The sequence below is a fragment of the Micropterus salmoides genome, unplaced genomic scaffold (assembly GCF_014851395.1).
Source record: "Micropterus salmoides isolate LMB-PRFRI ecotype aquatic unplaced genomic scaffold, ASM1485139v1 Ms_hic_scaffold_7, whole genome shotgun sequence".
Classification (NCBI taxonomy): Eukaryota; Metazoa; Chordata; class Actinopteri; order Centrarchiformes; family Centrarchidae; genus Micropterus; species Micropterus salmoides.
Window position 1 is genome coordinate 6,983,003 of NW_024044459.1, and position 15,518 is coordinate 6,998,520.

At 41.0% G+C, this 15,518-nt stretch overlaps 1 protein-coding gene across 1 annotated transcript; it reads right to left on the bottom strand.

Moving 5' to 3' along the window:
• Window positions 1-3,727: 3,727 nt before the first annotated feature.
• arhgap25 (Rho GTPase activating protein 25) lies at window positions 3,728-15,372 on the bottom strand. Its single transcript, XM_038702732.1, has 11 exons — window positions 15,309-15,372; window positions 11,917-12,119; window positions 10,563-10,650; window positions 10,150-10,263; window positions 9,404-9,608; window positions 8,165-8,297; window positions 7,937-8,010; window positions 7,647-7,768; window positions 6,980-7,134; window positions 4,656-5,200; window positions 3,728-4,162 (listed from the first exon to the last, which is right to left on the bottom strand). Exons 1-11 carry the CDS (start codon window positions 15,370-15,372, stop codon window positions 3,961-3,963), a joined length of 1,905 nt encoding a protein of 634 aa, XP_038558660.1. The 3' UTR covers window positions 3,728-3,960.
• Window positions 15,373-15,518: the final 146 nt, after the last annotated feature.

Here is a 15,518-nt window from a genome sequence, read left to right on the forward strand (position 1 = left end):
AAACATTGTCCTGTAGCCTCTTCCTTGTGGAAGCGCTATTTTGTTTGGGTGGGTGCTCCATGGTTGATATTCTTCATTTGTTTATTTGCTTTGTAAATGGTGGAGTTCTGTGAGCTGCTGTCTAGGCTCCATTGACCATTTCTTTTTGACAAAATACACCAAGGGTCTGTTGATATCGTTGAATGTAACAGGATATATCTATTAGACAACACTTGTTCAAATGAAATTGAAATGCAATGAGGTGTGAGGCCTTAATGATCGAGGATGAAAGATACTGAGCGTCTGGAAAACATTTCAAGTAGACAGCAGAGTTGTACAAAATAATTATTGTAATGTGCTCATTCAACAATGTAACAATCATCCCCCAACCCTTACGCCCCGCCACCGCCACCACCCACCCTGTTGTGCTTGCTAAAATGTTCTGTGTACTTCCTCTTCTGGTAAGTGGACACTGTGTCTGAAATTGGTTATCTGGGTACAAGAGGCTCCTTCGAAAAAAGTGCAAGAACAAGGACGTGCACCACAAGAATAGATGAGGCACATTCTCAAAGTTTCATGAGGGGTACACGTACACATTCCTCTTGATAAGGGAGACACCAAGTCAAATGTGATGTAGGTATGGGAGCTGGGTGACTCATGGAGAAAGACTTCCACCATGCAACAAGTCCTTGTTGAAACAGGCTGGCACTGGTTTGTTACCTGAACCCTCATCCCACTACACAACTTCCTGAGCTTCTTTGGGTGACCTGCAGATACACTCCTGAATGCAGTGCGTCACAGAGATGGGAAGGAATGAGCTTTTCCTGCCTCTGCCACTCATCTGCCAGGCTGACAGATGACAGACATGCTGTTATCTGTCACTTTGTTGAACTGCTGTCGCAACAGACTATCACATCTTCCTGATGGCCGTAAGAAGGCTTGATAATGCACACACACACATTCACACAGTCAGCCCCATCCATATGGTCTGTATTATGGACCTCAGTTGTAACAGTTAAAGGGGTGGTATTATGCTTTTTGGCTTTTTCCCTCTCCTTTATTGAGTCTTGAATCTTTTTTGTGCATGTAACAGGTTTGCAAAGTAAAAAGCCCAAAGTCCAGCTCAAAGGGAGTTCCCATCTCCCACAGAAAGCTCTGCTCTGAACTGCTTGAAAACTCGTTAGTAGTCCAGCCCTTCACTTCCTTTACTTGTGACGTCACAATGAAAAGGCGTCATAAAGCTTGCCAAGCGGCTAGCGGGGTCAGGCACGTCCTCAGACCAAGCTAGTCTGAGCGGAGGCCCTTTGGCTCGACTTGCCTTTGTTTGGGTTTCCATTGTAGAAATGTTGCACCTGTACCTGCTTCCAGGTACTTTTTTTCGTATCACTTCACCTCCGTCGAGGTTCCAAGCGAGCTGAGGGAAACTAAAATGTAACGTGAAAACACGACAGACTGCTGATTGGTCAGAGAGAATATTCACTATTCACTGCATCATCATTGCTGCGCCAGACAGAGGCCAGCAACAGAAAGTTTTATATTTTACAGTTTTCGTATGGAATTTCATCACTAAATCCACTTCTGAGAAGTTTTGAGGTGAGAAATCAGCTGTGTAGATTTTGAATATTGACAGTTTTACGAGAAGTGATGGCGGAACAAAAATGTGCTTGAATATTTTCGGAGTTGAGGAGCTCACAGAGCCCTCTGCTCCCACCGTCACACAGACCGCTGCAGCAACAACGGCAGAGGAAAACACAGCTGGAAGGTTTTCATACCGCTTATCTGTCTTCTGAGGAATGTTGAAACATTTTAACTTAAAAAAGAGAAAGCCGTGTGGATCGCTGGTGTGTGTCGCATTGAACATTATGTCACAGCAGTCGTGTGTGGCGTCGCTATGACGACAAGCTACGTACTGTCTCTGGGTACTATCTGCAATGGAAAACGGAGAGTCGAGTCTATCGATTTGCGCTATGGTAGCATTTTTTGGCAAGGCAGCATAGAACGTCAGAACACCGGCAACAGTTCAACGTTTAGTCCTAAAAGACGATGCAACTCCGACTCTGTTTGGGCCTGGAAATTCACAACCACAACCTGTAAGTATGCTTTATTGGTTGTGAATTATATTTAAAATAAACACTGCAATGTAAGTTCACAGACTGTTCAAGTGCGGAGTTGTTGTAAACGTTGGCTAAAGTTATAGCTATAATGCTAATGTTACACCTGATGTGAAAGCTACTGATTAAACGTTCAAATTGTTTGGCCATTTTTTATGTAAAATTGAGATGAAATATGATGATTTTTGTAGTGGTTTATGGTAAGATGTGGAACAATGATATTGTGTGGTTGTGGACTTGTGAGTAACTTACACCATCTGCTAGGTTACGGTCGCAGTCTGAAGCGGCTTTGTTTGGATCACACTACCTTGTTTCTTACGACCCGCCCTTCTCTGCTTCTGATTGGCTAGTAGTCCTTACCTTATATGTGCAACTCCCAACAAAGATTTTGTACAAGTAAGATGCATCACTCTCAAGCTCAAGAGCGGAGCGAACAACACACAGGGTGAAAAGAGGAGCTGCAGCAATGTGCAGTATGACAAAAATATGGTGTTTTTTTAAATTAAACCATGTAAACCTGTTCTGGTATAACCCCTAATTAAGATTTTGAACCTGAAAATGAGCAGAATACCACCTCTTTAATTTAGGAATGCCAAAGTTGCTATTTTTGGATTGAACCTTCCAAAAGGAAATGTATTGTGCTGATATCCAATGTCCAAATTTCATGATTTTCTTCTGCATTTCCCAGTGTTATGTTTTTTAGAATGGGAAAACTCCCAGATAATACCATTCTCACCACAAAATATCTATTAAAATCCATTAAGGTTTTTTCAGTCCACCTTACAAAACTAGGTCTATATACGCTTTTAGTTGATAGGGTTAGGGTTACCCAATCAGAAGCAGAGTAGGGGGCAAGACTTGATGCAACGCTGGTGTCCGTCAAGTGAGACTTGTCAAAAATGGGGAACAAAATAACGTGTGCCATAGGTGGTTAGCCTCTGTCTGCTAGCTCCATCCACACTCCAGCTCTTTACCCATTTTTGGATTTGTCATCATTTCAGGGTTTGTTTAATTATTTCCTGTGTTGATCAAGTCCTTTCTCATATGTCTTTGTTTAACTTCACTTACTGTTTTGTGTTTTCCCACCTGTGTGATTGTTGACTAGCTCTCCTCCCCTCACTAGTGTATTTAGTCTGTGTGTTCCCCTTCCTCAGTGCCAGCTCGTCTTCGTCCCTGTTTCAAGCGTTCTTGCCATTCCTTGTCTGTGGTTCTCTGTGTCTTTGGATTTATTTCCCTGGTCTTTGCCTATCGTTTGGATTTGGCCTGCTCCCTGTTGGATTTATTTGCCTGTTTGGTCTGCCTTTCCTGGTTTTGACCTCTACCTGCCTCACCATCTTGTTAACCTTTTGTTCACTGACTTGCTATTAAATCAAATCAACTGCACTTCCTTTGCCTCCCAGTCTGCATTTATGTCCAATTTCTTGCGTTCCCTGTTATCCTGCTTGCACATCCGCGACAGGATTAGCTGGCTGCCAAGATGGCAGTGGCTGGAGCCAAGGCACTGAGCTTCATAATTGCTCTTCTGAAATGTCAAAGGCAGTCATCACTGCTTCTTAGCAAAGTACAAATACTTAGGGTACAATGTTGTGTTGGTATAGTAAATATGTGGTGTATAATTTTATACATCAACAAAACACTCACATTTGTGCTGTTTTATTAATTTACCACTTAAATGAAACATCAAATAATATTTACTCCAAATATGACAAATAGTATTTTGTGTGGCACTGGCACAAACAAATGAGCCAATAATTTATCCAATCCCACAATCCAGTGTCCCACTAGAGGACAATAGTACTTCCCATAACCAGTTCATGGGAAATTAGCTCAGAGTCATAAATCCATATACTAGTGAGTCTGAAAATGACTGTTAGGTAGGAGTATGTGGCTTTTTGGTGAGGAACTCCTGAATCTCTCTTTGCAGCTCCGCATTGCGTCTCTGGGCCTCGTCCCGGCTGCGTTCTGCATTTCTCAGGCAGATCTCCAGAGCAGCCACACGGCGTCGATCTTCCTCCAGAGCCGACTGGAGCTCTGCTACTGTGGTCTTCAGTTCCTCATTCTCCTTTTGCAGACTGCAAGAGAAAGTGAGAGAAAAAGAGGGTTCAGACATTTAGTAAAAAGTCCAAAAAGCAACTTTTATGGAAACAATGCCCTGTAGTGTACAAAAGAATCAAGTCCAAAAAGACTATGTAAGTAATAAGCCCTAAAATTTTTTTTTAAAACAACCCAGGGGAGTGGGAATACTACTGCTGTTTTTAATATAAATCAACTTGTTCCAAATGTTTTCTGCAATAGGTGTCATTTTCTTGACAATATTCCCAACACAAGAAATACTGCACTTATGAAAAATCTATTAACTCATTATTTCACACTGCTATCATGTTGAAAGAAAAAAAAATGGCTGAATATGAAACAAAATTAGATGTCAAAACACACATTCTTTTGAGTATAAGATCAAAAGAGCCAAATGCCCCCAGAAAATTTTTTTTTGTGTACCACGGGTGTGTAGTGAGTTAGTTGTGAGGTGGTCACTGTGTCTCCATGCGGTTCCTCAGCTGAACTCACCTGTCTACAAGCTGCTGGCTGTCTTGCTTCTTCTCACACCCTCTGTTGACCTGCTGAACTGAACCGCTCACTGTCACGGTCCCAACACTCTGTTGATGAGACAGCATCCGAGCAGGCCCGGAGTCACTGACAGGTTTTTGGGAGCCAGTAGTAGAAGAACCTGTGTTGTCACTTCCTCTTCTGGCTGTTAACCTATCCTCTCCTTCCTTTTTAGTCATCGGAGACCCCCCGAACAATGAACCTGAACTCCGGAGATCCAGTATCTTAAAAATGTCCTCTGACAATGTCCCGCTCTTCTCCTCCACGGTCTCCTGGATGTTACTCCACCGGTTGAGGGCGTCGGCCTTGGCTGCCATCCCGGTGAGCGGGCAGTTGAATGTGGGCAGGGTCTGCGTGCGTTTGCGGGGACTTCCAAGCCAGTCGTCTGTGGTAGATGAGAGAGGCTCCTGAAGTGTTTTTTGGGAGTTGCAGTTTCCCCTGTCTAGACCTGGACTGTCATTGTCCTCCTCTTCTTCTGGAGACTCGGATAGAGATGCGTCACCCATCTGAGACAAACGCATAACAGAAGATTAATTACAGATACATATACAACATAATTGATATACTGTTTAGTGTATATACATGTATATACTATATAGATGTATACAGTATATACATGTATATACTATATAGATGTATACAGTATATACTTGTATATACACTTCGGTTTGATAAGGCTATAAAGCTATTAGCCTCAATCTATCTATCCATTCATTTGAGAGCACATAACCAACAAAGTGTTGGTAAGCAACTGCTAGAGAAAATGCATTAGACACATTTTTTTAATCTATCAATAAGAGCAAAGCTGGGTTTTTCAGAGATGTTGAGACTGAATCAAAATAAATGCAAAAGCATACATACATATGTTAGAATTTAATGATGGCCTAGATGAGAAGTTTTCAAAGTGGGAGACGGGCATCGCAGGCGAGCTCCAATGAATGGAAGTGAAAACTGTGACCTTAGTTATTACATTAGTTATGGAGGAGATGACACAGAATAGCCAAAATGTGTGTGATTTGGGCAAAGAGGGAGTTCAGAGACAGCAGTTTTGGGGACGTTTGCTGTCTTTCCCACTTTCCCAGAGACAAAACTTAATGAATGCCAGACAGACCTTTTTTATGTTTTTGGTGTAGTCTGAAGTCATGTCAAACAACAATATTAATCTATATTGGCTCAGTGTCTAGGATCAAATAAAATATTCATCATCCACAGACATCCAGGACTTCCAAGTAAACTAAGGGGGGTGAGTGAACGCCTTTTTCCACGCTTTGACTGATGTGAGGCTCACAGAAGCCCCCTGCACTAGATAGTAGCATTTTATGTAGCACACAGTTACCCAGGTATATCAGTACCTATGCCAGCAGATACTAATACTACAATAGACTGTAAATTTGTAAATAGCTTCTCAATTTTAAATATCTGCTAGTATTCAGATGAAGAAGATCAGCTAGCATATAAGTGTGTTTTCACCATTTTCTTTTTTACCAGACTTCACGGCATCACAGGAATAGTTTTGGGAAACAAGCTTATTCACTTTCTTGCTAATAGATCACAACCACTCTCATATCTGTCCATAAAATATTAAACTACAGACAGTTGTCTTAGCTTAGCTTAAAGACTAGGAACAGGGGAAACAGCTTGCCGGCCTCTGTCCAATGGTAGCACAATCGCCTACCAGCACTTCTAAAGTTGATCAACCTGATCAATAGGCTATCCCATGTTTAATCTCTACAAAAATTTACAATTTGCCATGTATATTCTACTTGGCCCACAAAACAAGATTGGCTATAATTAAAAAGTGAGCTTTAGAGGTGGCAGTAGGTGGATTTTCTTACCTTTGGACAGAGCCAGGCTAGTTGTTTCATCCCTTTTCTCACCTTTATGCTAATCTAGCCGGGTGCTGTCACCAGCTACGTATAAATGGACAGACATGAGTTTGGTATTGGCCGGCAAGGAAGTCAATAATATTTCATGTTTGCCACCTGCCACTGTAAACAACTCTTGACGCTTGTGAAAACTTGTTTCTGAATGTGTGGCTGTTTTATCCAGATTTTGTCAACAAACTGTCACAGCTGATGGAATTAGCACTGTTTGCCACATCTAGCCAACTTTCACGATGGATACATGGCAACTTCTTCCTACCAGCACAAGTTGTATTGGATATGCTGGTATGTGTTCTATGGATTGCTTTGCCCTGTTTTCAGGATACGTCATGTAACACCAGAACATGTCCTAAAAATCAGATTTTAAAAACAGAAGCTCAATGTGTGGTCAGCTGCTCGTACCTCTGCAGACTCCCAGCCCACAAAGCTTCGTGGAGTGTTCTTTTGGCTTTCAGCCTTGCTTGAAGGAGGGGAGGGAAGCACATCTTTGGAGAGAGGAAACAGAGCCTCATGCTGTCTGATCATCACTGTCATCAGCTTCTGGATCTGAGGAGTCGCTGCAAAAAAAAACAAATACAAATGTGAAAAGATTATGATCACAATGTCTTATCTTTAGGTTCTTATGCAAATTCTTTCTTCTCTTTTTTCAGTCTTCTGAAATTTTACTTTTTTTTACAGTTCAGTTACAATATAAATACTAAATAAAAAGAGTGCCAGCAGCATTACTGAGATCATAGTTAAAGTTTATGGAACTGATGAAGTAGCACACGATTTGTGTTACATCATCAGTTCCACATATCATGGGTTTCTAAATGAGACATGCCTTGATAACTTGTGAGGTATTTTTTTATATAAAAGGCTGGGAGTTTTCCCCCACTAAATATAGTGTCTAAAAAAGAGAAGGATGTAGTCATGTTGCAGTATTGCCACATTTCATTGCTTAATAATGTTACACATCAGTTGAATTCAGTGTGTTTTCTAGATGGTGAGCGACAGTTTTCACAACCACATCATTTCATGGTAAAGTAAGATAACACATGTTCAGGACACATCAGTGACCCGTTCTTACCCTTCATCACAGTGATGGGGTCTTCTATCTGAGGTTTGAGCAGGTTGATCCCCATCACTGTAGCCAAGTTCTCCACATTCATCTTATTCACCTTGGAGTGCAGCTGCACCTCAAACAAAAACCTGCGAAACAAAAAGACATGATCAGCATAATTTACAGGAATGGGAACTGACCACAGAATGGCATTTAGCTGATGTTTTTAACCAGAAGGACCTCGCCCCTAACCTCAAAGGCATAATGTTTTTTCTCTGGAATGTCCCATAACTCTTTGTGCTCCAGCTTCTACTCACCGGCAGACATAACTGAGGAGGTTGTAGTTCATTCTGGGGAGAAGAGCGATTTGTTTCTCCAACTTTTCCCAGCCCTGAGAGCAGACATGAGAGGGTTAAAGGACCCACACACTCACCTCTCCTTCATGTACAAACATATGCACACATATGCACGCACAGCACGAGTGTTTGCATTCACTCAGATGTATACTGACTTATTGTAGCCTCTTTTTTTTAAATAAAGCGTACCTCCGTGTTGCTGAAGTCCAGCAAGTTGGTGCAGTCAAGGAAGTCTTGGTACTGAGTCCAGGGCACCACAGGCTCAGGTAGCTCTCGCAGGTACAACTTGAGCAGTGACGCCACTGTGTGGACATCTGTGTCACTGCAGGTAATGACACACATCCAATGAACGTCCACTTAAAGTATAACTGACATTTAAACCTTAATCACAGAATGCAATATTAGACCAGTGTGTAATTTGGCCTTGTACATGGAGCTAGCACTGATTCTACGAGTCTTGCATGTATTTTATAAAAACTGGAACCCACTACTTCATAGACATGCAGTTTGCTTGATTACCTGCTGTATATGGAAGCCCTGCACCTGGCTTAAATGTAATGTCTTGCATTTTGTGCAAATGTGTCTACTCCAAAAGTGTCCGTGAGTTTAGAGCTTTATCTTTTTTTTGTTCTTGACAAGAGCTGTGTAAATATTTTACTGGAATCATAAAAAGAATTTGCATTCTGGGATGTTGTATAAACAAGTTCCTCAAGATTCTTGCTGTTTTTGGACGTGTATATTTAACTGGTGCAGCAGTCTTGGGTTCTGTTTTGTTGTATGGACTCAGGGGAAATCGTAATTTTGGCCTGAAAGTTGACCTAAAGAATCATTCAGTATGCCTTGCTGGCTGTCCTTTGACCTGGCTCTGGCCATTTGACCTGGCTCACACTGGATTATAGACAAACAAGGTTAGGTTAAATTGATGTTTTAATTAAAAACAGTGCTCTGTCAGAGAAGCTAGTGATGTTGAGTAATACAGGCTTCCTCCTGTGTGCCTGCCAGAACAGGATGTGGTATCACCTTCAACTCTGAGCAGATAAAATCAGCCGCTGTGCATCTCTCTCATCTCTCCTTGCTTTCTCAGAAAAAAAGCTGATGCTTGTGATTGACTAAGGTTAGGATATTTTTTCTCCTTATATAGTAGTGACTTTCTTAAGCATTTACCAACCAGGTTTAAAGAGGGCTAAAGATTATTTAATTTGAACAGTTTTTGAGATGTGTGGATAACCCTATTTCATATGTAGTATAATGCTGCATACATATGCACTATACCACTACTACTACTCAAATATTGATCAGGTTCAGGTTAAGTGCTTCCAATAAACAACCGGTGTAATAATGAGGTAAACATTATTAAAATCATGACTTCTGTTTATCTAATAGTTTATATGGCTTTAGTCTGTACAGAGGGAACCATGGGAGTGTTACCTGGGGAAGGAGGGCCTCTCTCCTGCATCAAAGGCATCTCTGAACTGTTTGACAGCATTGTCCTGACCCGGGAGGCGGAAGATGCCCTCCTCATTCAGGCCATGTTCTTTGATGAACTCCACACACTTCTGCACCAGGATTGGCACCATGTGGGGCCCAAACCGTTGCTCATACGTTACTGTGTCCATGAGACCCTTTCCAAACACTGCAGAGAGGCATAGAGATAAGACATGACATATTGGTAATGTCCATAGAGTATTATCAGGAAACGGTTATAGACATTTAAATGAACTCCATTATTATCCTTTTCACATGGTCTTTGTAGCAATTATAGGATGGTGCCTGTGGTTTAAACACGATTTGTCAGAGTGAAGTTTTTTTTATTTTACGTTATGCTAGAATACTTCGACATTGTCATGTGGGGACTACTTGTTGGCAGCAAGCAGTGACTTTCTGACTTCCTTCTTTTTATCTTGAGCCAAGCTTCTTTTCTTTTTTTGTACATAGCCAAGCTAGTTGTTTGCCTCTGTTTCCAGTCTCTATACTAAGCTAAGCTAATGATGATGGCTCCAGCTATATATTTAGCTTACAGACATGCAAGTGGTATCAATTTTGTCACCTAACTCTGCAAGAAAGTGATGTCCAAATAAATATCCTTTTCATTTCTTGAAAAGTCTAGTCACATAGGATAGTTGTAGTGTCATTAATAACCTAATTTTCTATAACAAGATAAGGATTTACTGAACCTCCGCTTGTTGGTACTCCAATGACCTTGCGCAGAGCGCGGACCCACTCCTCCATGTCACTCTGGGAGTTTGCCATGAACACATAAGGACATCGCTCTCTGTCTCCACTTGTACCTGCAGAATTGTGGGTTTTGCAAATGCATCTTAGTACAGTGAAACCTGAAAATATCAAATGTACATAAAGATTTCCAGAGTAGATTGTGACTGCTATCAGTTTGTGGTCGTTTCTGGCTTGCTACTGTGCAGGTAAGTGTTGTCCCCTACAAAACACTGGCATACAAGAAATGTTACTTAAATCTGTCTGTAACTTACGATGCAGAAAGATGACTCAAGGCAATGGAGAGATGTATCACTGCCTTCACACAAAACCAAAGTCAGTTTTGCTCCCTTTAAAGGGTCAATTGAATGCTTACGTGGTATAATCTCGAAGAGGTATTTCCCAGGGTCATCTGAGCTCAGAGGGAGTTCATTAACTTTACTGAACCGCAGCTGGATGACTCCCTGGAGACCAAAAAGCAGGAGCACAACACACAGAAAGAAAGCACATTAGTGTAATAAGAAAACCCCAAACCAGGTGTCTGTCATGTCAAGAACCAACCACTAATGTTTTATTCGCTACATCCATTCATACACCACCATTATGCTACCATTAACATTAACTGTTCACTTTCCGGGTTACCAGAGAGTCCATGCAGTCTGTGTCTCGTTAATGTAGAAAAGGCTTCAGCAGGTATTTTCACTGCAGGTGTGAGGTCCTTTTATTGTGGCAAAAATGTATCACTGTGGCTTTTTTGCAAATGTAAATCATATTGAAAAGTGCAAGAAGATGATCACTGCTGATGCATTATCATTTGATTTTGGGTCTATACATGTTCTATGAGCTTAAATTATAGCATGTACAGTACAGTTTATAACTCACTTCAACCTGTGCGTAGCCCACTTCCTTTTTCTCCACCCACAGTCCCACACCTTCCATCAGCAAAAGTGGAAATGGCTTTTGGGGCTTATTTATTAATATGGTCTATATATCTGACCATGATCTCTGCATGGATAGTTATAGCACAGTAAGGGATTTTGCTTCACCACATGCATATCCACCCCCAAAATGCTAGCTAGGAATGACACCATAAGAGTGTAACAGCATTTTTTGCCACACATGGAAGGAGAGGATGAACATCTTGTATTTGTCCCACATAGACAGATCTATAGCATAATAAGGTCTTGGCCTTTCCTTGTTAAAACATGAGCATGAACCAGTGGATTGGACATAAACGTGTAACAAAAAAGGACTTTCAATGGCAATAGGCCTCTCTTGTGAGACTTCAAGCACCATTAGTTTTGTTTACAGGAAGTGTGCAAAGTTAGCCACACAGCTAGAGTGTTTGTGGTGTTGATTGGAAATGATAAAGGACACATGTCTTATTAACCCATGAATTAATCTATAAATGTACAAGACATTTAATGTAAAAGTACAAAATTTAGATTACTAAATGTTGTAGTGAGATAACGCTGGTTCGCCTTTATTTCATCACTCAACGTTAAAGAAGTAGAATATTGACGTGTAACAGAGACCTAGAAATTATTTTGACCCATTTGATGGGTGACATGTGTCAAATTCAAAACGTTATTGTAGGCTTTTAATTTTGGAATATGTGATATTTGTATGAATTGCTTTGGAAATAATGTGCAAATGTGTTTTATGCCAATGCAAATGATAAAAAAAAAACTTTGTAAGGGCTAAAATTAACTAATTTCCCAGTGTCTCACCTGGACAGTGGTCTCCTTGTCATCTTTGTGGTAGGTCAGCGTGCTTCCTCTCAGCACAAAGTAACGCTGCTGCCAGTTCTTGACTAAAGACCTCTGCTGTTTCTTGAGCCAGCCGGCCTTCAGTGGCCTCTCCATGGACCTGGGGGAACGGGGGGAGCCCTGGCAGGGGCCTCCCTCTCCAGGTATAACACTCTTGGATCGCGCTGCCAAACACCACAAGAAAGCTGTTGGTTAAAGTAACAATGTGTTGTGTCACAGCCGGAGCTGCGGAACATTACCAAAACATCAGTGCTATTGTCAGCTGCAGCACAGCACTTCCTCTTTTTGATATGAATGCGCATCAGCCTATCACAGGGCTTGCTCTCTGAAGCCAATTTTTGTTCCCCTCTATATAGGAAATTGCAGGTCTGAGGTGAACAGTTTCCTGTGGAAGGTGCAAGGTGAAAGCATCTGTGATTGTTCTACATAAATAACATAGTGGTCTGCAAGAGACTGATCAGCAAACAGTAAGCTAGAAAGGTCATAGATTAAGTTCTGTGTGGACCTAAGATGAACTGAAACTGACACATAAATGTCATCCTATTTTGAGGCTTTTTAAGAATGTCACCCTTGACTGATACCCTTCAATTCTGTGCCTGCGAGAGGCCATGATATGATGGTTCAATGGAGTGATGAAAGAACAGAGGCAGAGGTCTACGTGGCCCAGAGGAGAGGAGTCAGATGGAGACGGTCTGAATAACACGCAGGGTGGTAGGACTGCAGCGATAACTGGATTGAGATTGTGCCCACTTGCTCAGTTGTTCTTAAATTCACCGTGTCTTGTCAAGCAAGATGACAGAGGAGAAGAGAAGAAGAAGGGTCACACTGGAGTAAACAGGAAGCAGCCACATCATTGCCGGAGGGCCAGCGACACTTTGAAGGTCTCCACCTAGAAGTTTAAGTCTTTGGTCTAATTTTAACAGCATCACCCTCCCTTGATTAGTGGAAAGTTTAAGTGCTGTTGAGGAACACTCAGCCCACACACAGAGGCAATGTCACAACACACAATGCGTTTTGGACAAAAACACACACAGCTCCTTTAAACTGGCCTAAATCTGTGATGAGTCTACAGTCCCACTGCACCTCAAAGATGTGTCTCAGTTCCCACCATCAAAAGGAATTTATGTCAAGACAGAGACAGAGGAGAATGATATTCAGAGTTTCCCACTGACTGTGTGGAGGCTTTTTACATATATCACTACACCTAAAGACATTTGTAATTTCATCAGATTTCATGGTTAAATGTTCACCTGAAGACATTTTAAAGCCTGAATTTCCATTATTAAGCATGATAATTCATTGATGATAGGATCAAGATTTGTATGCACTTCCTCACGGATTATGGTCTGGCAGCATTCAAGCATGACAGAATTAAGACTGGAAGCAGAAGCAAATAGCTAGCCTGGCTCTGGCTAATGGACACAAAAATCCACCACCTTACTAATAAAACATTTTCTTGTTTAATCCTTACAAAAACCAAATTGTAAAAGTGGATGTTTTACAGGCCTTTATCTGGACCATATCTAAAAGTTTTTTTACTGGAGCTATTTCCCTCTTTCGAAGCTTCATGCTATGCTAAGCTAACTGGCTGCTGGCTGTATCAATATCTATATCTATATCTATATCTATATATAGATATAGATATATATATATGTAATAATAGATCAAATAACCCATAGCTTATCATGTTTACACTTAAACAAACAAGATGTACATGTTAATTAGTGAGCTTTAGAGATGCTAGTAGGCAGACTTTGACATCTTTGGACAGAGCCATGGCTATCTGTTTCCCTCCCTGTTTCCAGTCTTCATGGTAAGCTTATATGACCGGCCGCTGGATGTAGCTTCATTTTTAATGTACAGACATGTGAGTGATATTGATTTTCTATTCTAACTCTCGACAAGCAAGCAAATAAGCATATTTCCCAAAACTATTCCTTTAACCATGCATGAAACAGTGGATGAATGGATTTTACTGCATTAGGAAGAGTCAGTGTCAGTTAGTTTGTAATCTGTAAATCAACATTCACTCCTGCACGCTGACAGGTTTGTGGGTGTCCTTTGAGATCTTTATGAAAGGACAGATGCAGTATCGCACACTCACATGTACGTAGGCACAGTTACACACAGACAGCCACAAAGTCAGAGACGTGCAGGAACTGTGCACTTGCATCAGTTTCCTGCTGAAAGCCTGTGTCACTCGGGTGCCAGGACATAAAATCTGTCATGGTCCACAAAACATCTCATGTTAAACGAATCATGAGGCGGCCATCAGCTTTCAGTTATGCTTTCATGCTAAGACAAGAGCATGATAATAATAGCAGCTGATATGGAGTCAACATGAAGCAGATTATATAAATGTGCTACAGGCAGCAACTTCCTTCCACAGTGCTGAGCAACCCCATTGATTGCAAAAACGATCAGAGCGAAAATGATGCACATTGTGAACAATAGCAGGACTGTAGTGTATAGAGCTTCACTCCCTGTGTAATATAACTAATATTATAAAGAGTACGGCCTAGACCTGCTGTTTGTGAAAAGTGCCCTGAAATCACTTCTGTTATGATTCGGCGCTATATAAATTAAATTAAATTGAAAAACCTCTATTATCTGAATGTTGTAACTGTTGCGGCATCCTGAGAGGAAACAAGGCATGTTATTGCACTAATTCCACCCTATGCAAACAGCGGTATGCACGGTATTAGTAAGTCTAGACTGCTTAACATGAACTGTAAATGCATGACTGCGCATAGTTTTGCATGCACACACAAAGGTTGGTCAACGTCTTATTGCAACCGCCAGGACTTACTTCTGAGTGACTGAAGAAAGGCGCTATGTTTCAATATAATATATAAATATAGTCATTCTAAATTAGACGGCAGTGATTTGTGTAAAGAAAAAAATGGTCCAAAACAACTCTGGTTACTTTCACCGCGTAACAAACAGCCACCAACCAATAAGCTCAAAAACCCACACTTAGAAAACAAGGCACAGAATCAGTCACCAATTATTATCAGATAAAAATCTTCTATGATAAAACTTTAATTTTACCTAAATGATGCTACCTTAATTACACTGTATATACCATTAATTGATTCGCAAAAAAAAAAGTATTTTCTTGAAGATGAGTAACACCATTTTTAAAAAGTGTCTGCTATGTGGATATACATTTTTACTCTACTATCATTGGTTTCATGAAAAATGAAACATTGTATCTTATTTGACTATACATCAGTTTGCATGCCTTTTGAGGACGATATCAGCTAAATGTCAAAAGTATAAAGTGCCTTAAATGTGAGGTAAGCACTGCACCCACACTGCTGACAGTGAAGGCAGCACGGCCACCGGCTTACCTATGCGAGCTGTCTCAGCCTTGAAGGTGCTGAAGTCCCAGTTACGAGGTAGTTTTAAAGACATTGTCCTTAACTCATAGCACAGGTCAGTGTTTCATTTCACACGAACACCCCACTGGAGCACATACACACACATACATAACACACACACACATTGATACACACTCAAAATACACACAAACTGGAGATATCGCAGATCACACTTCCTAC